This window comes from Vulpes vulpes, chromosome 4 (assembly GCF_048418805.1).
Source record: "Vulpes vulpes isolate BD-2025 chromosome 4, VulVul3, whole genome shotgun sequence".
Lineage (NCBI taxonomy): Eukaryota > Metazoa > Chordata > Mammalia > Carnivora > Canidae > Vulpes > Vulpes vulpes.
The window spans coordinates 99996187-100022280 of NC_132783.1; the positions used below are offsets into that span (position 1 = coordinate 99996187).

At 43.2% G+C, this 26094-nt stretch overlaps 1 protein-coding gene across 3 annotated transcripts; it reads right to left on the minus strand.

Annotated features, from left to right (window-relative positions):
• Positions 1–702: 702 nt before the first annotated feature.
• Positions 703–24034, minus strand: GABRP (gamma-aminobutyric acid type A receptor subunit pi). 3 transcript variants are annotated; one of them, XM_026007252.2, is made up of 12 exons: positions 22353–24034; positions 20492–20599; positions 20045–20219; positions 17688–17784; positions 17103–17221; positions 13017–13084; positions 12010–12227; positions 9865–9947; positions 6169–6306; positions 5533–5685; positions 4822–5009; positions 703–2734 (listed from the first exon to the last, which is right to left on the minus strand). In XM_026007252.2, the coding sequence occupies exons 3-12, from the start codon at positions 20202–20204 to the stop codon at positions 2432–2434; spliced, it is 1527 nt and encodes a 508-aa protein (XP_025863037.1). In that variant the 5' UTR covers positions 20205–20219; positions 20492–20599; positions 22353–24034; the 3' UTR covers positions 703–2431. The 3 variants fall into 3 exon arrangements, with proteins under 3 accessions (XP_025863037.1, XP_025863044.1, XP_025863054.1); XM_026007259.2 differs by lacking the exon at positions 20492–20599 and having other exon boundaries at positions 22353–22526; XM_026007269.2 differs by lacking the exons at positions 20045–20219; positions 20492–20599 and having other exon boundaries at positions 22353–23393.
• Between the last annotated feature and the right edge of the window lie 2060 nt (positions 24035–26094).

Sequence of the window (26094 nt, forward strand, 5' to 3'; positions counted from 1 at the left end):
TTAATATATATATTTAATGAATATTATTTAATATAATATACATATATGTGATTTCATATATTGAGAATATTGATATTCCCAACATCAAAGGAATCAAAAATCATATTTATATGACTTAGAATATTCTTAAACCTACATAGTTTCATGTCTTTGGAAATTTGGTGAGGTTAGTCTTTGAATTTTCACCCAAGAAATATTTTGAATGAAGTGAGTTCTAGGACCAATCTGGGTAGGTTGGATACATGGAGCAGATCTAAAATTTTAGGAGTTTTTACTGAGAACTCTGATGTTGTAGCCTACATAAATGTCAGAGTGATACAAAATGCAAGAATTTTCCCCAATGTATATTCTCAAACTTTAAAAATATCATTAAATAAAAACAGAAGTGAATTCCAAACAATGAAGAAAGCTTAGAAGGGAATCTGTGACATTTTCAGGAAATTCGATCTTTCAATAGCAGCAGGCCCAGCTGTTTAACTGCAAGGCAAGTGTTGTGCCATGATCTCAAAGAAAGAGATTGTGCCTCAGTGCTTATCTTCCTTGACAGGAAATAGTAGGTGTGTGTGTTTGAATGAATATGAGTACTGTCTCTAGTAGGGGGAACATGAAGATGTAAGACTGTGAGCCCATTGAGTCTGCACTATGATGTATACCTTTTCCAAATGAGATCTTACACTAGTCATTCTACAGATGACCACTTGATTTGGTGGGTAGCTAATATGGTATGTTTATTTCACAGTTTCACACCTTTACAGCTTTCTAAAAAATACGTAATGCTTAAACAGGGTTTTAGAGCAGATATTTCAAAACTTGAAAAAAATCACAAATATGATTGAACTATACAACCACATTCCACCACTTTTAATTCCCTCATCCCATTAGAAACATTTTGTTGAAAGCTCAAGTGATTACACTCATACACACTGAATTGTGAGAATTATCAAAAAGAGAAAAAGAATGAGAGTCATTGGTACAGAGGGCTGTAGAAAAGAGAACCCATAGTTTGCTTCTGAAAGAAAAGGTATAGGCATACAATTATTAGAAAAAGAAGCTAAAGAATTAAAGATGGCAAGATTCCTTTTATGGAGATTGAGGCTGAACTGAAGCCTTTATCATGACATGCTGGCAAATCTCCACTTACAATGGTGTTGGCTGAGCTTGACCAAAGAGCAAGGATGCACATAATGTGTTTCTTGTGTTAGGGTGAGAATGGCTGGACTTGAAAAAGGTAGCTCATCAGCAGCCTGCATTTAAGTTCTGGAACAAGTCCCATTGTTACTTAGAAAGTTCAGGACTCAGGGCCAACATTCTCCTACTCATGCAGGATAAGAAAGTCAAAGTAATCCAGCTAGAAGGATCAGGGTTCTGAGCAAGGCCAAGCTTACTTGTTCTAAGCTACTTGTTTCTGGGTAATGTACTTCATGATCTAATAAGCATCATTCCTGGTCACTAGAGCATAACAATAAGAGCTCCTCTTGGAAAGATGCAGGAGATCTGCTGCTGAGAAAGTGGTGCTCAGTGTCAGAGAAGCAGATAGAAACGGACTCAGTTCTTCAAGTATTGATGGCAACAGTTCAAAGTAAGACGCCTTAGACTAAGTTTTTAAAAAAATCTTCCATTTCCGTCCCTGGTAGGCGGAATGGGCTTTCGCAGTATTGAGGACTGGTGTACATATAATAGTAAAATGATAAGACATATAAATGGGGGAATAAAGCTCCAGAGTCCTTTCAGTTCAGATATAGGGAAATGCATCATATCTTTGAAACAAATTTATGTTTAAGATTATTGATCCATTAATGTTTTCTTCATCTACATTTGATTTTTCAATGGCAGAACTTATTGGAATTTGGGGACAATTCTGCTGTGGTATCAAATACTGTAATAAAAACTCATCTTAGTATTGAGTTAGTGCAGTGACTTCCAGTGAATTGACTTAGGCCCACATTTTATTTTAATCAAAAACAAAAACTAGAAAATGTTACTCCCTAAATAGGTAACAATGCATTTTATAAGCACTGTAGAGATTTAGTAAATAACATGTATGATTAATTTAGAAACAACCACTGACACTTGAGGGTTACTCAATACATATAATAGTTTCCTTCTCATTTTTTATATGAGGTAAATGCAGACCAGGGAGCCACTGAGCAAATAGACAACCCTGAGTAGGTTTGTAATCTTAGGCTCCATGGGGACGTCTTTGGTAAAGATAAAAAGGGAATGAGTTGATGTTTCTATTACAAGACTCTGTAATGCTGGGACTTCTACACAGCTTAAATAATGGTTGGGGGAATATTCTTTGAGAAGAAATGCTCAAATGTTATTTTAGTCACTTGTAGCACTATTAGTGCACACACTTGGCTTAGAATACCATTTACATCATTACCTTGTTCTGTCAAAGAACCATGGCATGCAACAATTCAATGTACTCTCAAAAATACATGTAGTATGCCCAGTAAAATACATTGGCTAGCATAAAAATTAAAGGAAATAGTAATTTGGAATATCGATCAACATTACTGGGGTTTTGAATTGTGAAATAATCAACAATCCTGCCCATCTTATCTCGGAAAACAAGCTTGAACTTGTCACTGGTTTTCATTGTCAAGTCACTATAGTCGACATTATCACCAGAAATTTCAATGCTGGCAAAGCTGATTTTCCGTTTAAAGCTAGAGATGGAACTGTTGATGATGTTAGTAATATTGACTTCTTCCACTTCTTTTGACGTCCCCTAGGTCATAGAGAACACAGTTAACTTGAAGGACTTGACTAAGCAAAATAAATAAGTAGGTATTTATGTACTTACAAGCCTAAGAATTGAATAATTAGGTTTAATAGAAAGTGGCATTGAATGCCTCAGAATTTGGCCAGTGAGCCAGACTTGGCAGTCATGTTATCCTGCTTACAGGCATCTATCCCTGGGTCAACAGTTTGTATACTGTGAAGAATAACCATTGCCTACTATTGATATGCAGAGCTGTGTGCTAAATGCTCAGGCTTTGAAGTTAGCTAGCCTGGGTTTGAATTCCATTCTGCCTCTTGCTATTGTGAAATTTTAGTCACCTTTAATTCCTTTAAAACTTAGTTTCTTTGCCTGCAAAATGGTGATGATATTAATGCCTACCTCATGAGAGGGTATAAATTGTGTAAGATTAAATGGTATAAATTGTGTAAAGCATTTAGTAGGTGTTTGATGAATTCCATTCTAGTGAGGAGAGATTAATTGATTATGAGAGATAATAGGAATCTGCAGTGTCTAAAAGTCTCTGCCACACAAACAGAAATAGTGACGCTCCCTACAATTCCAGGGAGGTGTCATTTTCCAACATGCCTAGAATGGCACAGCACGTAGGAAGTATAGTGAAGTCAGAGAGAGCAAAGTTGGATCCTTGGCCAGGCTACTTACTAGCTATGAGGGCTTAGGTGAGCTATCTCACTTCTTTGAGTGGCAGATTCCTCAATAGTAAATTTGGGATAACAGTGGTAGCCATCTAATAAGCTGTTGGGTGAACTAAAGACGATGTTTAGCACATAGCAAGTACTCTGTAGTGAAGCTATTATTATACACAAAGTAAAATAAGGGCTTTCTAGTGACCTTGGTGAAGGATTTTAGTAGTTCTCCAGTCCCTTTTTGCCAGTCTACCAAATACAGATTTTTTTTTTTTTTAATTAACCATTGTCCTCTTAAGGAAGCCTATAAAGGAGTAAAATAAATGAAATTCATATTCTTCTTTGGCTAGCAGATAGGATTATTTGCATTTGGTACTGGGGAATATGACTGTATGAAACATTGTTCACGTTAGTTAAATGCAAGGGAATGGGCAACTGGGTCTCTGGGCTATTCTGATTAATTTCCTCACCATTAGACCCTGTGTGGTCCTGATACTTTGCTAAAGATGGGCATCTCTTCTGTGCTGATCCCCATCAGTTTCTTGCTTGTTAGCATGAGCTTTGGTATACCAGTGTTTATCAAACTGGGCTTCCAAAGAATCCAAGGGTTTCATGGGTCTGTAGAGGACAATAGTTAGGAACATGGCCATTGCCCACTGTAAGTGAGAATAGCAGATAAGGGTCAGGTTTTGGAGCTAAGCAGATTTAGGTTCAAATCCTAGCTCTACCTCTTTACCTACATCCTGTGGAATAAGTCACTTACCCTTCTTGTACCTCAGATTCCACAACTATAAAAATGGGGATAGCCTTACTGGATTGTTATGAGTATTTTAAATGATATTTGCAAAAGGCTTGTGATTAAGTCTGGTGCATATAAATGTTTAATTGATAATAATGATTATTATTATTCTGAGAGCTGGACCACAGTGTTTCACTGCTAACTCAGATAATGGCAGTCTTTCCCATTATCTTAGCAGAAAGATATGCTAATTGAGAAATTTGCTGCAATTTAATTTTTTCCATACATTTTCCACCAAACTGTTATTTGTATAATTTAAGAAAATAAGAGTGCAACAAAAGAATTAAATAGTAAATACATATTAATCTGAAACTTGTAAGCAGCTGATCACATTTGGTTTGATACTGGGTTTTTCATGGATGCTTGTTCCTGTGGTTGTGATTTCATGTGGCATACAGGCAACAGTTATTTTCTGCTAGCAAATTAAACATGTTAATAACCCATTGTACTTGATGAGAAGAGCAGTCTTTTTCAAAAGGTTCCATGACTTCCAGATGCCCTCACCTAAACAAGGATGAGGGTCGCTGGAGCAAAGTGAATCCCTGGGGGACAGGAACCAGTCTGGGTCATCTCTACAGACCAGCACATGGCAAGTGATGAAATATATATAGGGCCCTCAAAATTCTTACCCTATCTTTGGCTGCCATCTGCTGTAAGGAGCTGTAGTGGGCAACTGCATATTCCAATAGGGCCCCAAACACGAAGCTAAAGCAGATCCCCAGGTACACATCGATGGCCTTTATGAAACAGTTGGTATTGGGAAGAGAAGTGCGGGACCCGATCATCAATGTTGTCATTGATAATACGGTGGTCACTCCTGGAAAACAAGTAGGCAATGTTCTCACATCTGTGGCTAGTGCGCCTTTCACCCTTACCTGGTAGACTCACCATTCAGGAGCTGGCAAAGGGGACAGAACTCGGAAATGGGACTTTTTCATTTTGAAAAATCTGTGATCTTCTAGAACAGGATAGATTTGTCCATTTTGAATGAATATGAGTCATATGGTTTTCTAAATATTTCACCTTCTGTCTTCCCATTGGAGGGAGGTGCTCAATATACAAAATAATTGGCAATAGACCATCCAATCACAATTCTCTCTTATAATTGTAAAATATGTTTAAAAAGGCACTACATCTCTCTCGGTCTCTGTCTCTGTCTCTCTCTCTCTGCAAAAGATTTCTCAAGAAACCAACTCCTGGAACTGCCCTCTGAATATTAGTTAAAAAAAAAAAACTGGTAGAAGGTAAAAAGAAACAAAAAAAGACCTGTAACTCTAGTTTTTAGAAATCTCTTGTTGAAAGAAAAAAAAAAAAAGAAATCTCCTGTTGGAGCTGCTTACCAATACAGGTTCTTGCAGGAACTGAATCAAGGGAAATCCAAAACGAAACCCAGGATAACACCACCAGGAAAGTAGAAGGAACATAGGTTTCCAGAATGAAATACAGGACATTCCTCCGAAGCTCAAATTGCAAGACCAGTCGTGTATAATTTCCTGATAGGGTAAATAATTGATAGGAAATCATGTCTCCTCACATGGCAGAGTGCTTTCACTATGGGATGTTTAATTTAGATATATTCACATTAAGTTATCTGTTATTCACCAAAACCTACTTAACCATGAACTGTCACTATAGTTTCAATGAAAGAAATTGCTGTTGTATAGAATGGGATGTATAGGGGTCCTGATACCTCCACCTATGATCCCTTTCTTATGCTTTTCTCTGTCATAGTATTCCTGCAACATTATACCTGCTGGTTTCCTCGATGTCTACTTCATTAGACTGCGAGCCCTTTGGGGGTCATTTCAGTATTGAATGTGAAGCAGATAATAGTGCAAGGCCCAAATCCTCCTGCCCTACCACACTGTGGAGGGGTTTCTGGGCCCCAAAGAGATAAAGTGGAGAAGAGATGCTACTTCTGACTCAGAATGCAACCTAGTTATTTTGCTTTTGAGCAATGCGTCTCACAAAGTCACCTGTTTCCTGTTGCGATCTGGTGACCAAGGTGAAATACCGTTGTATGGTGTACTGAGCAAGCCGCAGGTTTTCCAGCCCACGCACAGAGTCATTCCCTCTCAGCCAGTTGAACTCCACATCATTTCCATCATAGCCCCCTGGCAAGGAAAACAGTGCCTTGGTCAGTGCAAGAAGGTAGCAGATTGAACTGGTCCAGAAATTACTCCAATATAAGGGCAGCAGGGGCTCTGTCTTGATGGTGCTAAGTCCAAGGATGATCCCATGCAAAACTTGGCATGATTTCTCATGGGCAGCTGCAGTGTCTCCACAGAATAGGATGACCTGCTAGGGCTGTTTGCCATCAATCAAAAATCGGTTCTTTGCTAAGCATTACATAGACTTGATAGGTTACAGTCCTCTAGAAGTAGCTGCCCTCATTATTTAAATGGTATTTATTGAACTCTTATCTGTGGGCATACATAGCTCTATGCTCCATAGTGCCTTTCAGGACAGACTAGCAGTTCTAACGGTGTTCTCAGTGACTTTACCTGTTCAAATTTCCATATTGACTTAAATGCAAAACAAAAACCTGCAGCTAGCCCCTTTATTGATGTCTGTTAACATAAGCATTTGATAAATCTCAAAGTGGTTTTACTAATATAGTTCATAATAATAATAATAGCTACCTTTTATGAAACATTTATGGTAAGTCTTTTATACACTACATCTCTAATGTTCTCATAAACTCGCAAGACAGCCATTTCTGTATTTCTTCACTAAAAATTTTTTTCTTTATAGTTTTTGAAATTGGAATGGATCTTAGAGTTGATACATACATATATACGTACATATAAAGTAGAGCTTACTTTTTTCCCTAAAATTTTATTCAATAGATGCTGTGCCTTAGAATGGAGGAATGGTAATGTTTCACCCATTTGAAACATGAAAATTCTCAGATTCAGAGAGATTACATAACTTACTCAGATAGCAAGGCAAGTTAAAAACAAAGCCAGGATTATACATCTGGAAAGTCTAAACCCAAAGCCCATGGGTGATAATGGTGATAATAATGGTTATCACTTAGTGAGCAATTACATTTCTAAGTGCTTTATAATATTGTCGTCTCATTTAATCCTCAAAATATCTCTTTGAGAAAAATAGATGAGTGGTCAATGAGCACATGAAAAGACACTTGACATCATTAAGGGCATCTTAGGGATAAGCACAGCAAAATCACAGTAAGCTACCACTTCACACCCATTAGAGTGGCTGTGATGAAAAAGACACAATAATCAATGATGAGAACGTGGAGAAGATGGGACATCGCCAGTGCAAATGTCAAATGGTGCAACCACTTTGGATAACAGTTTGGCAATTTTTTGAAAACTGAAACATAAATTTACCATTTGATCCAGCATTCCACTCCTAAGTATCTGCCCAAGAGAAGTCAAATCAGGTCCACAAAAAACTTGTACACAATTGCATTATTCTTAGTAACTACAGGGTGGAGACAAGCCAAAGGGATGTGTACTACTTGTACTCTTTCATATGGAATAATGAGGAGTAAAGGAATAAAAAGGAACAAAGTGCTGATACATGCTCTAACATGTATGAGCCTCAAAAACATGCTAAGTAAAGGAAGCCAGATACAAAAGACTACATGTTGTATTGATTATTTTTCCAATAAAATATCCAAAGAAAGCAAATTCATAGAGAGTGGATTAGTAGTTGCCTGGGGGCTGGTGGTGGGAACAGGAGACACTGTAAATGGGCACAAGGGATCTTTTTGATTGGTGGAAAAGTTCTTTTTTTTTTTTTTAAGATTTTATTTATTCATGAGAGACACAGAGAGAGGCAGAGACATAGGCAGAGGGAGAAGTAGGCTCCCTGTGGGGAGCCTGATGTGGGGCTCGATCCCAGGATCCTGGGATCATGCCTTGAGCCGAAGGCAGAGGCTCAAACACTGAGCCACCCAGGTGCCCTGGTGGAAAAAGTTCTAATGATGAAATGTGGCAATGTTGTACTACCTGGCAGGTTTACTAAAAATCTTTGAATTATATACTTGAAAGGGCTGAATTTTAAGGTATGTACATTTTACCTCAGTAAAGCTGTTAAAAAATAACTCTGAGTCAGAGACTATTACTTTTCCTCCTTCACTGATGAGGAAAGTGGGGTCTGGAGAGGCTAGTGCTAGTCACCCAAAACCGCAGCTAGTGACAGGGAAACACAGTGATCCCAGAACCTGTGGTCTTAAACATTGGACTGTATTGCCTTCATTTCCCCAGGCTACTGGGAGATGAGGCTCAGTGTTGGGCCTAATATTTTAAGTCTTGCGGTATGCACTGTTTAACAGTGGCTATCTTCCCTCCATAGGGCCGAGAAGTAGTCATGAGCTCTTAGGGGACTTCCAGGTAAAAATTTTCTATGGGCTTTCTCTCAGAAGCACCCTAAAATCTACTCTTCAATCTAGCTGTCCAAATAGGTCTAGGATCCCAAAGAAATTAAAAAAAAAATCTAAACAAGTGAATGTACAAGCTTCTACTTGGACACTTTACTTTTACAACTATTAAATGCTCGTAATCATTACATTATCACTGCTCTTGTGGGATGCTAGCAATTCTTTCCTAGGGATGGTGTTCAGGAAAAAAAAAACCCTTGGTGAGGTTTCTGTACCCAAATAACTGCTAATAAACACTCAGTGAAAGCTTCCTCTGCTCACTGGGGGTGGTATTCATACAAGCCAAGTGCTGAAGTTTCCAGGAGAATCTCGCTCCTGGGATTTGAGATGAGCAGAGCCACACATGGAGGGCAATTACTTTTTCCATGTGGGGCTGAAAATGAGTTCTGTTTTTGATAACTTCAAGTTTTATTCTGCCCCAAATAGCTGTATTGCTTGAAGGAGGGTTTGCATGCATTTAATCAATAGAGTAATTAATCTGCCTGAGTCTTTAATTAAATGTCTACCCCTGAAAAATGACTGCTGCCTCATAATGCTTGTGCTTCTTGGATGTTGACCACTTGTGTCCTCATGTCAGAAGTGTCCGCTGATCTCCAGTGCTTGACTATGGTTTTTTCCTCTTCACACAGGCCATCCCTTGATGCCTTAATGACTCCTATCTGAAGCATTGTTTCCCCAGGACACCTGTCACAGGAACCACTTTCCCAAGTTTGGTGGGCACTTCAGAACAATGGAGATTACTCAACGATGCCATCTGACACATATCAAGTTAGAAAAAATGCTCATTCTTCATCATAAATCCTCAGACTGCAGTTTAGATACCCACTACAGGCATCATTGTGTTAAGCTATACATAAACCAAACAACTGCTTTTCAAAGTTGGAAGCAGTAGTGCAATGAATGTCAATGATTGCTATTTACCATTTTTAACCTCTGCTGTGTTTTCTGGCTTCTGTGCCTTCTCAGATTCTGAGTCCCATTCCTGGTCCTATCGACTCCCATTTCCTTCACCGTTCTATCTATTCTTAGGTAGAAATATTTAGTGCTCATTCACAATGGTCCTCCCCAAATGATGTAATGTTGGAAGGTTTGTCCTTGAGAGGTCTCTAAGTCTCTCTGGACAAACGCTCAGAAGGCCTGAATCAATTGGAATCAGGACCAAGGAAAGAAAGGCTGCTCTATATAGGTCTCTCAGTGAATACACTGATGTAAGTCACCCAGGGAAATCGTCTCAGGGGCCTGTAGGATATATACTCACAGCTTTCCAGTTGCAACTTGCATGTCTGTGTGTCCATGGGGTATTTAGACAGGTCCATATTACACGCAACAGTCGTTGTGATTCTAAGAAATGAAAAATGGGTTCAAAAGGAGTGTTATGAGGGAAAGTATACATTCCCTTTTAAGGGCCACTCCAGGAGGACTTTCACCTTGACTTACAGTGAATGTGTGACTTGCAGCCTACACTCAAAACATTCCTGAGGTTTTCTGTGCTAAGTAACACCTTTGAGATGTGGTAAAAGCTGGAGTACAGAATGGAGGAAGCTAGAATGTTGGCAATGAAGAGGCAAACTTGCAGCAATATCACAGAAGAGAATCACTTATTGGCTTGAGATGCTTTTGCATCCAGTTTTAGAATTTAATCTTCATGACAAACCTATGAGGAGCTAGAACAGAGAACACCGTCACCACTATCTCCATTTGACAACAGACTCAGGGGCTTGCCTTAGCTCACACAGCCCTTAGTTGCTGAGCTGGGGCTGGATCCCAGGTCTCCTGTCTGAGCAGTTCTCAGGGACCCTGTCTCCTCGAGGGGATCAGCATTCTCAGAGGAAGTAGAGGATGTTGGAGAGTCCTAGGCACTGTGGCTCTTGGGGGATCAACACCCAGAGACATTCAATTAAATATCAGTAAAGCCATCACAGTGGAGATTTCAATTGGCAACCTTTATCTTCCTTTTTTTCAGCGTCACATATTTTTATCAAACACCCTTATTTATTAAGCAGTGTGCTAGGTTCTTGGGGAAAATGAAAGGATGCATGCATGGTGCCTATCTTGAGGAAGCTACACTTATTTAAGGGAGACAGAGACAACAACTATTATTTACCCCAAGCCAGTCCCAGGGCAAAGTGCTTCACATGCATTATCCCTTTGAATTTTTACAATAGCTTTATGAGGTAGGAAATACTATTCTCCTTTTGCTGCTGAGGAAACTGAGGTTCAAAGAGTCCAGCAATTTCCCTAAGGTCACAGAGCAGGGAAAGAATAGGGACTTGCCCCCAAAAGTGTCTGATTCTAGAGCCAGGCAGTTAACCATTATTAATAATCTTTGGACAGGATAGACTGTGTCATGTGCATAATATAGACAGACACATACACACACACACACACATATGTTCACACACAGGAAGGGAGACATTAATGTTGATTGGAGTTGAAAGCAAGGGAGAGGTGTAGGTTGGCTTCTTGAAGGAAGGGTTGGGGTTTTGGCTGGTTTTTGCAAAATTCAGTGTAGCTGAGGAATGCCAGATGAACAATTCAAAAATTCAGTTTATTGGATAGCTCAGTCTTTGTTTCATGTCAGCCTCTTACTTGGGATCTAAGATAAGTCCCACGAGTATTGGTTCCTGGCTTCTCCCCAAGGACTGGGAGCATAAGGTTTGCTCAGTCCTTGCACATCCCTTGCATAGGCAGTGATGAGCCTCTGCCTGTGGGCTGCCTCTTGCGACACCTTGGGAGTACCTTTCCTATTCTGGCCAACCAGCCAGTTGATGAACAACTGGGTGGAAGTAACTTTTGGCCTCAGGGATTTGGGAAAGGGACAGAGGGGAGCTCATGGCTACAGAGGGCAGAGGTTTTGAGGCACTGCACTTGGCTTCTGTGTAGAAAAATGATTCAGGCAAGTAGAGATGCATTCTGGGACAACTCTAACTCCACTGAGGCTCATGAAAAGAAAATCCCTTACGTGGACCTACCTCTCTATCTCCCTTGCTATTTCTCTTGTTCCCTTGCTAACTTGTTTTTTTTTTTTTTTTTTACTCTGTAAGACTTAGCTCAAAGTTCCGTGAAAGCATACTCTAGCATCACCCCCAAACCTCTAACTTCCTCCCTACCTCAGGCCCCTGGGATCCTGGTCTTCCTTGGCTTATCCATCTGCATCAGGACAGTGTCTCATTCAGCTCTGTATTTTCAGTGTCTGCTGCAGGGCCTGGTACAGAGCAGGCATTCAGTAGCTGCTAGTTGAGCCAAACTAAACTGAGGGAGGGCCCTTCTATCACAGGGACAAGAGTCTAGAAAGGCAGGAGCATGAGAAGGGGGGACCTCAGCCTTATCTGAGGGCTGGTTAGAACGACCCTTTCTTCTAGCCATTTCCCCTCCCATCCTGAGGTGACAGGTACCCAATCACCTGAGAGCATACAGGACTGTGCCATTGGAGAAGAGGCGGATGAGCCTGTTTCCCACAGTAACTTCATGGAGGAAGGACTTCTTGGACTCCACGATGTATGTATCTGGCACCCAGAGGAACTCCACAAGGCGTGCATCCAGAGTAAAGCTCTTGTTGCCTTCGAACACCAGCCGCTGGTCCGTCCAGCGCTGTCTGAGGTATATGGTGGCTGTGTAGTCCTGAGGGGGAACAAGGGCAGTGGAAATGGATGGGGGGAAGGGGAGAAAGACTGAAAATGGAAGGAAAGGGGTGATGTCTTACTCCCCTTCCCACCTGCACTTAGGTCAGGAGTACATACTATAATAGATATTGGTGAATAAAGTCTTATTCTTGGGGGAGGGGCCTGTAGCAATGAGACCAAAGCACCTTATTTATTCTCCACCAGAACTCTCACTGCCAAAAGGGAGCCCCAGAGGAGCATGTTCAGGACCTTAACTTGCTTGCCTTCTATCCCAAAGGCCCCTCCAAGTGGTTGAAGTTTTGGGTGAGCTAAGTGCTTAGGTTGTCCAGGATTTACCCAGAATGGACAGCAGGCCCCCTTGGCAACCTGCCTTTAGTGTCACTTTGTCTTTAATGGGTTCTCTTAAGTGAGAGAATGGTGGAAAGCACTTATGTGATTGTCAGTTTTCATCAGCTTAGCTTAGCTTCCACCCTGGGAGGGTCCACTTGATATTCAGGCTTCTCCACTGTGCTTTCATTCATTCCCCAGTTTTTATTCCTCAGCAAATGCACCCGCCCCATTCCCTCATCTTTTCCTTCCTGGCCCTTGAATCCACTTTCCTCCTGATACTCAGAAGATCTGTTTTACAAGAATCTTCCACTGTCTTGAGTTTTGGGATAGGTCTCCAGTTTCTGTCATTTCAAGTACAAGGGGGCTGTGAGTCCCTATTCTGTTTTTGAGTAGCTAGAAAGTATATCCCCATAAAACACAAGGACTCCTCAGGTAAAGAGGAAAGGGCCACACTTACCATGTTACTCTCTGAAATACTAGAAATACTTGCAATGTCCATAGTCAGTGCTATCTGAACTGGTTCTCCTAAGAAAAAACCAGAAGGACTTAGAAACAAAAACATTCTACATTAGCACAGTGTTTTAAAAATTAGAAAATATGAAAGTAACACTGACCTATTGGAAAATTTAAACCACTCTAGAAGTACATAAAGTAAAAGGTAAATTTCTATCCTCCCTTGTCAGGAGGAACCATTGTGTGGAATGAGAAAAAAAAGTATGAAAAATTTTTGTATAAGAAATGCACAAATATATAAATAGCTTAATGGGTAAAAGAGACCACACCATGCTCATGAGCATATTTTAAAGGATGTAGTGGTATTTGCTACTTCTTACTTGGAGGATTTTTCCAATGGTGCTTGCAAGGGGCAAGGGACAAATCATTTAGAAATATAGTAAGAGATTTGGGAATTTGTGCACAGATATCTTTTTTCTCTCCCCTCAACTAAGTAAATTTACCACAAGATGGCATTCAAGACTGCTCATGGTTGAGCTCTTGCTCACCTCCTGACACTTTCCTCTTCTTCCTTTACTCTCCAGAAAGCCTAAACTATTTAGAATTCCGGAACCTTCCCCCTGTGATCTGGGGGATCACAGATATTTGGCCTCAGGCCAAATTTCTGAGAGTGCCAGTCTTGCCTCCTGAGACAGAGGCCTTGGAGCCACCATTCTCAGAAGCCAGGCCAGGGCAGTGTGTTCCTTCTTAGCTGGGGATATGAAAGAAAAGCCAAGAATGGGAAAGATGTTAGTCTACACATGGAAAAAGTTACTGAATCTTTCAGAACTAAGTTCTCTCACAGGCAAAGAGGGATAATGCTAATGACATTATTGTGTCATGGAGAGGGTTAAATGAGATTAGCAAGTGACAGCTTCTTTGCAGGATGGTGGCAAGAAGGTGCTCAAGAAGAATTATCTGTACAAAGTCCCAGGACTGTGTCTGTCACGTAATAATAGAGGCTCAATAAATGGCATTTGCCTTCCCCATCAGCTCCATGATCCTAGCTAATTCTGGAAGAGGAACAAATTTACTCACCAGGTTAATAGCTGCAATAGCTTCCACTTGCAATAAATAAGTAGGGTGCCTCAGGGGACTGTGACAATGCATTAACCAGGATGAGGTGAGGTGGAACTCAAAAGGAAGTTTAAAATCATCTAACTGGTAGGAATCAGACAAAGCAACCTAATCATTAACAGAAAGAAACCCAGCCATAAAATACAGGCAGGAATCTGGAAATGGAGTTTTAGAACGAATGCAATTGAAATTAATTCAGCTAGTACTTGGTGTTAATACTTGGTGGAAAAATGGGGGATCTTTGAGGACAGACCCTGGAAGGTGCTGAAGGAGCATGGTGCAGGCAGAAATTAAGAAAAGGAGCTTGGAGTCACAGTGTTTGAATCCCGAGCCTACCGCTTCACAGCTGGGTGACCTTGAGCAAACTGCTTAAGCTTTTTGTGCTATAGTTTTGCACCTGTGTGTGAGCTACTAGTGCCTACTATTGAGGATTGGGTTGGGAAGATTATAGGATCTATTTTTAAGTGCCTGGAGCACTGTGAGCAGTGGGTCAGTGTTATTTGCTCTCCCTGAGGAATATGAAAAACAGAATACACAAGAAAGTTCCACCCCACTGCGCTTTCTGTTTGTTTGTTTCTGGCTAGTTCAGGCGGGCCATGCTTCTGTTGGCTTCTTCATGGACCAGAACTTTCTTTCTTCCCCTTGAGTTATAAAAGTGAACTGTGCCACCAGAGGGCAGCTTCCTCCTAGGAAAGAGGTCAAAGCTAGTTCCTGGACAGTGTTCCGAGGGCCTGCTTACAAACCTGTGCTCTGTCTACCTCATTCCCTGAAAAATCCTATAGAGGACTTGTCTCTTAAGGACCTCAGCGACCTAGAACCCAGGTGGACAGACATTACGGAAAACATCTCCCCTGCACAGAACTCCAGGCTGCCACATAATTGTAGGTTCCTTTAGGAGACAGATTGCCAAGGTGTTGGGGTTTGTGCCTTCCCATCCTTTTGACAAAGAACTCCTTGCCCCCTTTTCAGCCCATGTGGATCAGGGCCTCACACTCCTTGGGTCCACCCCAGGTTCATAATGGGCACTTTGCCTCAGAACCTTGCCTTTTGTAGACCTGTGAGCTGGCAACAAGAAGGGCAATATCCTGGCCTAAATGTTTAGGGCTTGGGAAGCAGAGAAATTGGACCTGACCAGGGTATACGGACTCATATGCTTATCATTAGTGTTCAGCCGGGCCTGGGAAGACCGGGAGAGCTTGAAGCCTAGGTTTGTTAACTTAAGGACCTTAAATCTTTATTGTGTGGCCATGAAAATGGTCTCTCTGATCTCCAACTGAGTGGGTGTAATTGGCCCAGATGCTGTGCTCTGAAATCTTTTACCACACTTGCTCTTAGGCCATGCTTTCCTCGGGCTGCACCCCACCAGTGACAGAGTGTGGCAGGAATACTAAGCACACTGTTAGTGGAAGGCATGGAGTTGGGAGGTTCCTCTGATGGGAGCTTGGGCTCAAGGACTCCCTGGGGGCCTCTCTAAACACATGTAGAACTGCACCAGCACCATAGTCTAAGACATCTCTATTCAGCCTTCCTGCTATCCCTCTCTCCTTCCCCCCACAGTCAGCTTTTCTCTCTTCCCACCCACGTTCTGTCATAGATACTGCCCCAATAAATTTCTTGAATGGATAATTGCCTTTTGGTGTCTGTTCCTCAGAGGACCTGGACTAACCCACAAATCCTAGATTTGACCAGAGAATTTTATCATGTGAAGGGAGGAGCAGGAAGGTAAGGACTGCACCCTGCAGGACTGCACCCTGATGAATGTGGCAGGCACCATGCTTCGTGTTCACACACTTCCTCTCAATCAGCCCCCTCTGTGAGGTGGAAGATATATCCCCATTTTACAGAAAGGGGGCTTAGAAAGCTAAGGTGCTTGGCAAGCAGTAGAGCCAGGGGCCAGATGGAGGTTTGTTCAACTCCGAGTCTCTTTCTACCACTTCCTGCTCTAGGTAAGGATATGTTAGCAACCACTTTGGCTAATCTCCATTTTATAAACAGGGAGATGGAGACCCAATGACGAGGTGTGTGATTGGTCTCATGCTCTCCCTCCTTGCTTCAGTCTGCTAACAAATACCGATTTACAACATGCTATATGCCAAGTGCTGAGCTGCTGCTGGGGTTAGTGAGGTAAATAAAGCAAGACTCCCTCAAGGGGCTGCAGCCTAAAGCTGAGACAGATGTGAAGCTAGTGGCAATGGTAGTATTGCCAGGTAATGGCTATGATTTGGAAGTATGTTCAAAACAAAGTATGAAAGATGGGGCGGGGCCTGCAGGACCGGGCTGGCTTCTCAGAGAAGGAAGCCTTTGATGTGAAGCATGAAAAATCGGCATTTTGCCAGGGTGTTAAGTTGCAAGAAGTTGTTCCCAGCAGGTAAACAGTCTTAGCAAAGGCACGGAGACCAGGGAAGCCAAGGAGGTCAGGGAGCCTTTGGGGTACACTCATAGCGGGGCAGAGAGGGGGAGGGGTTGGGGCAGGCAAGACTGGCAGGCAGATAGAGGCTGGGCTGGGAAAGCCTGGTGTAGCAAAGGGCTCTGGACTCTATGCTGAGGAGGCTGGGACATAGGCAGGTATATTGAGCAGGCCAAAGACCCAGGAAGGTCATCCAGTTAGCACAGTTGGGGATTAGCCTTGAGTGACCAGGCTGAAAGCTGGAAGGCTAGGTGGTGTGGTCCTGGCAGATTCCTTAAATAATGACAGAAATGGGGACAGAAGGAAGATAGTATGTGAGAGGTTGTTAGGGACTCTGCTAACCTCTTCAGGGGGGAAGAGGATTTCTTTATCCTGCAGGTTGAGAAGCTAAGCACGTTCTCCAAAGTAGTGTGAAAATCATTGGCTGCCCTCATTCATCATTGCTAATCCTTAACAGGTTGCAGACCAGAAAATGGAGTCAACTAGAATCTCCTGAAACCCTCCTCTGCATATTGCCTCTGCTCTTGTCCTTTGGGATCGATGTCCTGGACAAAAAGGATGACCTACCGCCAAAATTTGGCCTGAGAAATTTGTTATATCCTGCTGTGAGATTCTCAAAGCCAGGCAGGGAGAGCTTGTCACTTCTGCTGGTCTCGATGTTGAACTGATTCCCCTGGACACATATCCTGGAACAGAAAATGGATGTTGGTGTATGTGCTTATTTACGTGTGAATAAGCACGTATACACATAAACTTGAGCTCTGTTTGCATGTATGTGTAAGTGTTGTGCCCATGTACCAGCCGTGACTTTCCCAGAGAGAAATCTCTAATTTTAAGCTGCTGAGTTAACATGTCCCTATCCTGCTCCATTTTATTACCCATTTGCCATACATCAGAATGTTGAGGTAATTTGAGAAACCCTTCAAGTGTCTTTAGAAAAAAACACAAGGGTTTCATCCATCTATGACCATTTTGGAAGCTTGCATTCTCCAGATAAAATACATGGCAGGAAATTGTGTTGTCTGGGTACATCAGGGAGATGAACTAGGCTTTGTCTTGCCGTTGGAAAGTAGGAGGACCTGCCACTCTTCCTATTTTGAGCACATATGCAAAACAATTCAGACCCAGGTCATTGTGAGGCAGCAAACTCACCTTGGAGTGAAGAGATTCAGACACATGAAGGTCAAGTAGAGACTATATTTCATGTTGATGAGGCACTCACGCAGAGAGAGACCAAAGTAGGAATCACCTGGGGAAACAAGGTGGGAGAGGTGACCCAAAGGGCTCACCTCCTCAAGCCCAGCTCCATCCTGTGGGTCAGCAGCATTTTCTCAGAATGCATGGGGAGCATTCTCTTTCAACCAATTAGTTATAGCACCTATTCCCTGCATGCCATCCAGGAATGGCTTCATTTTGAAGGATCACATTTTAAATCCAACCCAGATAAAGGCTGACACCTGTTCAGAGAGAGTGGCTCGCCAGCACCAGAAATGCAGCCAGTTCATCCCCGGGCTGCATATTTGAAGGGCCCCAATTGTCCTTTCCCTGTCCTTATCCTGACTATGCCAGCAAGGACACCCCAACTATGTACTCATCCTGACAATGCCATTTATCCTCAGGCCAAATTCCTGAGAGTGCCAGTCTTGCCTCTTGAGACAGAGGCCTTGGAGCCACCATTCTCAGAAGCCAGGCCAGGGCAGTGTGTTCCTTCTTAGCTGGGGATGTGAAAGAAAAGCCCAGGAGTGGGAAAGATGTAAGTCTACACCTGGAAAAAGTTACTGAATCTTCCAGAACTAAGTTCTCTCACAGGCAAAGAGGGATAATGCTAATGACATCATTGTGTCATGGAGAGGGTTAAATGAGATTAGCAAGTGACAGCTTCTTTGCAGGATGGTGGCAAGAAGGTGCTCAAGAAGAATTATCTGTACAAAGTCCCAGGACTGTTAAGTAGGTCATGTAGACAGGAAATGAAAACTTCCCAATAATAAACAAACAAACTTCCCAAGAACTTTCCATGTGCCAAGGAATACAGTAGATACTTTCCCACGGATCTTCTCACTCTATTGTCATGTGCCTTTGTGAAGTGGGCAGGGTAATCCCACATTGTGATGAGGAAACAGAAGCTCACAGAAAGGTCACTGTGCTAGTGAATATCAGAGGAGACTTTGAGTCCAGGGCTGGCAGCCTCGCACCCGTGATTTTGGCTGTTCTCCCAACCTCCCAGACCTGCTCCCTGGATGCTCTGAAGCCGTTCAGCTGGTTGGGTGAGCATCGTGTATGCGTGAGGACTGTCAGGGAAGACATGGCCCAGGGGCCTGGCCTTTTCAGGCTTGGGATCTAGTGTCAGATGTTCCTCTGAGAGAGTAGCCAGCAGCCAGGCAGGTGAGCCTGTGACCTGTTATGCTGGTGACAGTAGAGTAGGGGTTCTTGGGTGCGCCTCAGGCCATGTGCCTAGGCAGGCAGTCCCAGGGTGGATCCCTTCCTCCTCTGTAGCAGCCTCTGTGAACCAGGCCACTTTCAAGAGTCTAGCCATTCTGGGACTTAGGGTGTGATTTAGCCATTAATCAACTAATAAAATTTTACTTAGAAAACAAATATATGCTCATTGTAGAAATGAAAACAAGTTAGAAATGTATATTTAACAGTGTAAGTCCCAAAGATATGTCGATGGAGGTTCATTAGTTTAACAAACGTACTACTCTGGAGGGGGATGTGATAGTGGGAAAAGCTGTGCATAGGGTGGGGTGGGGGACTCCATTTTGCTGCAAGCCCAAAATTTCCTTAAAAAATAAAGTCTGTAAAAACAGCGCCTCTCCCTCACTTCTCTCTAGTCTCATACCTCAGAGACAATCATTTGTCTGTTAACAGTTGTTTATCCTATGCATATATTATTGTATATTTATATACGTGTTTATCTGCATGAAGAAAAAAATTAAAAAGTAAAACTGGGGTGATAGTATGCATTTTTTGACATTTACTTTTTTGCTTAATAATGATGGCATACATTTATTAAATACTTAATGCATGCTTGTACTCTAAGAACCTCAGAAACCCTTACAACAACTCATCAAGGTAATTACTTCCATTCTCCTCATTTTACAAATGAAAAAACTGAGGCTTGAAGAGGCTAAGAAACAGCCCCAAGGTTGTCTAGCCAGTGAGGGACAGACCTGAACCCAGGCAAGCTCACCCCATCACCTCTAACCACAGCACCATGACACATGTTCTTTTCCAGTGCCATCTTTCCAATTCCTAAGATATGTTTCATTCTTTCTAATGGCTCAAGGTATTTCATAAGATTAATATACCAATATTTATATAACCTATGTCCTGTGTATGGTACTAAGTTATTTCCACATTTTTTACTGTTACAAAATCAATAGTGAACATCTTTGCACATATGTAAGCTCCTAGAACTCTGCACTCTGTCATATTTCTCCATCTCAGCCCTTTCCTTCTCATCTTTTGATAAATCAACATTATAAATCCACCAATGATCATATTCAAACCTTCTTCCTTTAGTTCATCCTCCCAGTCTCCATTCATTCCCCTGTCCCCAGCATCAAGTTTAATAGGGTCCATGGACTGGCTCCCATGCCCTCCATCCCTTCTTTCAATTTTCCAAAGGCTTAACAAACTCCTTCTGGGAATCAGACAGGTGTGAGGCATCACCAGAGTTCCCGTCTAGTGAGAAAGAGAGAGAGAGAGAGAGTGTGTAAGCAGTGAAATGACACAGTGTTCCCTGTAACTGTCCTATAACAGGGACTGAAGCAAAGGGATATATGGTGTGCAAAGGAAGCAAGTGGTCATCTCCACTGGGGGAGGGTGGGACAGTGCCAGGACAGGGGTCCTGGAGAATATCATCAGATTCCTGAAGAATGTGTTTGCATTTGCCAGGTGAACAAGAGAAGGTGGGGCCCTCCAGACGCTGGGCAAAGATAGGGAGGCTTGCTCACCAATACTCTGTCTTTCCCCTCGAGCCTATGGCCTTCTGTGACTTCTTCCTAGTCTGTTCTGAATCAGCTTCATTCTTATTTTGGGATGTTCCTAAATTCTTCCTCCTCCTATGGGAAATCGAATTTTATCAGGCAAGTTGGAGAACAACCTAGCTTCAGCTCCAAGACTCCTATTGAATCATGTTTCCCTATGCCCAGCCCTACGTTAGGGCCCAAGGCCTCTGAATCTGCTTCAAGGAATCTTGTGTCTGAAAAGCTTTGCCCACACCAGACCTGAACATATGACCCCATGTGACCCTGTTTGCTGTGGTGAGGTTGCTGAACCTGTCTTGTTTTATTAAGGAAGAAAAGAGAAGAAAACCCCCCTAGATGCCCCCTAGGTCCTGTGCTTGGTGCTTAATCACATTTAATTCTCATAACCATTGGGTCTAGTAGGTGTTAATTTCCAGAGTCTCAGATTGGTGAAGGGATTTAGCCAAGGCCACATAGCAATTAAGTGCCATGATTTGAATCCAAGTCTTCCAGGCCCCTTTTCTTTGCACTGCATCTAGGAAGAGGGCTCCAGCTACCAAAGTGAATCAGATTCCACTTGACTCTGGTCCTTCTTACACCAAACCCACCTCTGAAATAGAGTGCTGCTGCATCCACACTATGTTCCACATGGCAACTGCGCTGATGCCTTCACCACACATGGCAGAGGAGCCAACTATCAAGTGATGATTTGTGTGTCTGCCTGCCTGAAAGAAGTTTCCTGCCACCAGTGCTGATACGGACACTGGGAATGGCATTCATAGAGCCATGCACTGAACCACTAGAGGACAGTGCCCTGAGGGTTGTCCCCACAGCTACAGGGGACCTGGAGATTACAGAAGCAGCTCCCCATTCCCACCAGACCTACTCAGAAGGTCTCCAGAGGCTCCTGAGTAAGGGCAGCCTATGAACTACTCTGAGTGCTAGATCCTCCTCTACTAGCAGAAAAGCTTGAGATTTTTGGGTTGACACATCTGAGTCATTTAACCTTTCAGGGTCTAGGCTTTCCTGTCCGAGAAACGGGAGCAGATATCATTCTCCTCTCCCTTTGGTGTCTTCTATGTGGACTCCAATGATCCCACTATGACCATGAGGGCCCAAAGCTCAAGCTCCTCCGATACCCTGTGCTGCCACCCAGGGTGTGAGATGATTGTTGTGTCCTTTTGAGTACACTCATTTTGCCACCACCTCAGAAATGGCAGGGTCAGACATAGGACTTCAGGGGCACCTACATGGCAAAAGGCAGCTTTTTCTGGACTGGCTCTGAGAAGCAGAGGTAATTCCAATATGTGCACATTTCTGCTGCTCCCATTCCCAGAATCTCCATCACGTAGACAGTAAACCCTAAACATGTCATGCTCTAGCCTCCTTCCCACACAGAGTTCCCCTGACTTCTCTCACTTTGGCATAGACAGAATCGTTTGTTGGAAAGCAGCAGTGGAGCCTAAATTAGGTGGAGGTGAGAAGAGGCATTATTGCCATGGGAACTGCCTTAAGAAAATCACAACAGGTGAGGTTGTGCAGTGTGGGCTCAGTTGGCAGTACAGAAAGGAAGGAGCATCTTGGGCTCTAGGGTTAGACAGGAGGAGCTTTAATCTTGACTCTGCCCCTGACTCTGAGATTGTGTTACTTCTCCCTGGGGTTTAGTTTCCCTCCACTATAAAATGGGATAGTAATCAATAGTTCTTCAGACAGTGGCGAGACCTGATACAGAGTAGGTGATCAGCGAATTCTAGGCCCAGTGCTCTCCTCTCAATCCCAGCAGTGTTTGTGACTTAATTTCCTTCCCTCTCCTCCCTCTAAGTACTAGAGGGGCCAGCAGTTTTCTTACCAGGATGCCTCTGAGGTTCTGTTAGGGCAGGGCCTTCAGGCCTTCAGGCCGGGCATTCAGGCAGGACATGGTCTTCTGGGTCCCTGCGAGTCTCCTCATCCTCAGCCTTGACCCGCTGGATGCAACACACAGCCACTCTCTGATGGAGCGGCTCTCTTCGAGAAGACAGAGCTGAAAGACCGGCTAGGCAGACAGGTGGGCAGCACCTCCCACAGCCCCTCCCTCGGGTGGAGCTCTGACTTGGTTCTGGGTGTCTGTGAGAATCGCCCAGCTCCTGCTATGGCTACTGCTATGCCAGGGGTTTGATTGTGAGTTGAGCTCCAGGACCACAGCCAGAAAAGAATTTTGAGATCAAAGACCAATGAAAGTCAAACACAGTGGATAATCCCAGCCACCATGCCTGGAAGACAAGTCCTAGGTTCTGAATTTTGAGGACAACCTCTATCCTGGTATCATGGAACAGGAGTTAGCAGCGTGTACGATCTTGGGCAAAGCCACTTTACCTCTCTTGTCTTCAGCATTCCATCCTGAAGATAGAACTTGACCATTTCTAAAATTCTGATTTCTCGGGCATTTTAAAAGCACCTTTGGAATCAACAGAAAGCCTAGTCTATGTAAAAGGAGACTTGCAGATCTGAGAATAACATGCTTTCTGGGCTAGGAAGTTTCAAAGGGAGATATAGAGGCCAAGGGAAAGGAGGATAAAGGCTGAGGAGGCCAGCCCAGAAAGAGGTGGGAGGGACTGGGAGAAATCTGGCTAGATTTCTCCATCTCTCCTCCTTCCCCATCCCTGCTCTTCACACAGAGGGTTCTTTACCCTGCAAAGTCCCTTTAGGAGCATCCATCCTCCATAGCCAATTGAACCTCCTAACAGAAGGGTTTCACCAGTGTACACTGACCCCTAAAGTCTCCCTGTCACCATAGCCAGTGGCCCTGAAACTCACTCCTGGCTCCAGCCCCATGGGAAGGTGCAAAGAATTCCCTGGAGGCTTGGCTTTGTACCCTGAGAGAGCCAGGAGCCAAAAGTCCGATGGAGGGGCCTGGGAGAGTACAGAGGCTGTGTAGTGTGAAGCCCTGAGGCACCTCCTGCCTTCCTGACACCATTGCCAAGCTCCTGCCCAGACCCCTGCCAGGCCAAATCTCAGAGGGGAGAGGGTGATAAGACAGGAGAGAGGTAGGACACGAGTGAATGAAGCTGCAAGGAGCAACAGGAGATAGGACAGAGCAGGTGGGCCTTGGCATGCAATGTCCCATAGACGCCTTTGGCTCCAGACCAGTTTCCTTAGTGTACCCCAGAACCTGGCTCGCTTTGCAAACATTTCTGTGTGCCTGAAGAGAAAGCTCTTTGATTTCTCTTAAGAGGCCACTTCACTTTCACCTGGGAACCTTGAAGATGGCTGAAACAGGAATGGATGAGCTGGTTTCAGGTTCTCAATGAATGGAAACCGCTCTATGGCTTTTCTCAGAGTTTCCAAGATGTGTTCACATAAAACAAAGGCTGAAAAATAACAAAGGCAATTCAGAGCCAGGGCTAGGGGAGTGGGTGTGGGGTGTCCTCTGACGTAGGAACAGTGAGACTTAGATGAAAGAACACGGGCCGGCTGGGTGGCTTTTGGCAAGTTCCTTAAGCCTCTTTGGACCTGCTTCCTTTTCTGACAAATGGAGAGGATGATTTCTCTTCCTGTCGCTGAAGAATTCAGCAATGACAGGTGTGCGGGCATATCTGAAATGACCTGGTGCATCACACCTAGCACACTGTAGGTGCTCACTAAATTGTTCTTTTTATCCTGATGTCAGCATCTTCTCATGTTTGTACTTCTCTGTCCAATCCTCCACCCACCTAAGTATCTATGTCTATCATTACTTTATCATATTTATCATCTCTGTCGTTAAGTGGAGAGTTTCCCTGGAAGCTAAGTCCTGCTCCAGTGGTCCCGGCCTGCTTCTTGGTTACAGAACCCACAGGTCACCCTCTGCACCATCCAGGCCATCTATCTTCCAAGTGTGACCTCTATTCTGAGGACACTTGAGGTCAGTGGTATTTTAGGATGTTCAGCTATGTAGACCTACCACCCATGGGTTACTCATCCTGGTGTCCACCTCCTACACCACATGGCTACACACCCTCCTAGAATGTGTCCCAGAAAAACAAAGGCTGGAGTGAGGGAGTATGCCTTGCCTGGTGCATCAATCACTAAGCACACGAAATACTAATAGGTCATAATAACGTCATACATTTATATGGTGCTTTGCAGTTTTCAGAGCCTTTATATTTGCATGTGCCTGTCTTACTTGAGCTGCAGCATACTCCTATGAAGCAAGCAGGGTTTGTTCCTTTATTCTCATCTTGCAGATGAGAAAGCTGTGCTGAGTCACATAGCTACTATGTATGGACTGGAACCCAGGTCTTAGGATTTTGAGTTAGCTGCTTACCTCACATGTCCATTCAGTGATTTGGGGTGTGGGGGAGCAGAGCAGAGGAACAGAGTTCAAGTGAAGCAAGAGAGAGAGACAGCTTTTGGATCTTTCTCTGGCCTGAGAGGTGATGGTGGGACAGGCTACCTAGCACCTGTGCTTCCCAGGAAATGCTGCCTATCAGACTGGATACCCCACCAACCTACCATCCCAGTTGGAAACTCTAGACAACCTGGAACTCCTTGTTCCCTGTCCCACATCAACATCTGACTGACCCCAGACACTTTCTCATTTGTCTCATCTGCATCTCCTTACCTTGGAGACTGGGGTCTCCAAAAAGAGGCCCACAAACACCAGGCCCTGTGCAAGATGAGCCAGACCACTGAGGTTTGGGGAGAAAATATTAGAATTTCTAGGGCTTTAAACAATGGGAAAGATTTTGTATGTTCTAGTATTTACCATGTGATAGGTACTGGCAGCTCACTGCTCTGTCAGTCAGTCAGACCATCTGAGGTCACAAACCGAGGTCACATACCGAATAGCCCGAGCACACTGGCCTGAGATGGAGCAAGGTTTGGCTCCCACTCCTTTGCTTTTCATGTAACTTGACTTTCTGCAGGGCAGGTGGGCCAGGTTAAATGGATTTATTATTTGTTTTCACTAAATAAACCCTGAAGGAATGGACACATGGCTTGAAAATGAGTCCCACCGGAAGAAACTACTTGCGGAAAATAGCATTAATAATGCAAACAGAGGCAAACAGCAAGAAAATGGTAGTGTTGACACTTGGCCTACCTAATGCCCAACATAATTAAACATCGTCCAAATGAAGAGTTTGAGTGGTTTTCAAACCTTCTGCTGAAAAATATAAAAAAATACAATTGATCCGTTTGCAAGAACAGTTGATGGACATCAGAGAAGATGGAAATTTACCAGCTGAATTTAAACAAAAGCCTTTGTGTAATTGGTGAGAAAGACTGAAACATTAATATTAATAAGCACAGCCAATGAAGTGCTTTTTTCATTTGGATCCCTGAACCTTACTGAGGTATCTTTTTTCAATTCTGAAAGCTATAAGAAAGAATCAAGTATCAAAGTAATTTGCACTTAAAACCAGATCTTCTAAAAATTGTACTGCAAAATGTTAATATGAAAATGGCACAAACATAAAACATTTCAACCACGTTGCACTCACAAGAAACATGAGCATTCATAATAATTCCTTTCAGTGAAAAAAGTTTATTTGTATGATACATACAATAAAATAAAAGCATTAAAAGTAGTGTTATTTTATCCTTAGCTCATCCATTTAAATTCTTCTTTCTAT

Coding starts and splice junctions, on each gene's coding strand:
- GABRP (XM_026007252.2), bottom strand. CDS start 20,204: ATGCCTCACACCTGTCTGATTCCCAGAAGGAGTTTGTTAAGCCTTTGG. Junction 17,222..17,687: donor CTGAATCTCTTCACTCCAAG/GTGAGTTTGCTG, acceptor TTTCTGTTCCAG/GATATGTGTCCAGGGGAATC. Junction 6,307..9,864: donor CAAGTTGCAACTGGAAAGCT/GTGAGTATATAT, acceptor TTTCCTTGCCAG/GGGGCTATGATGGAAATGAT.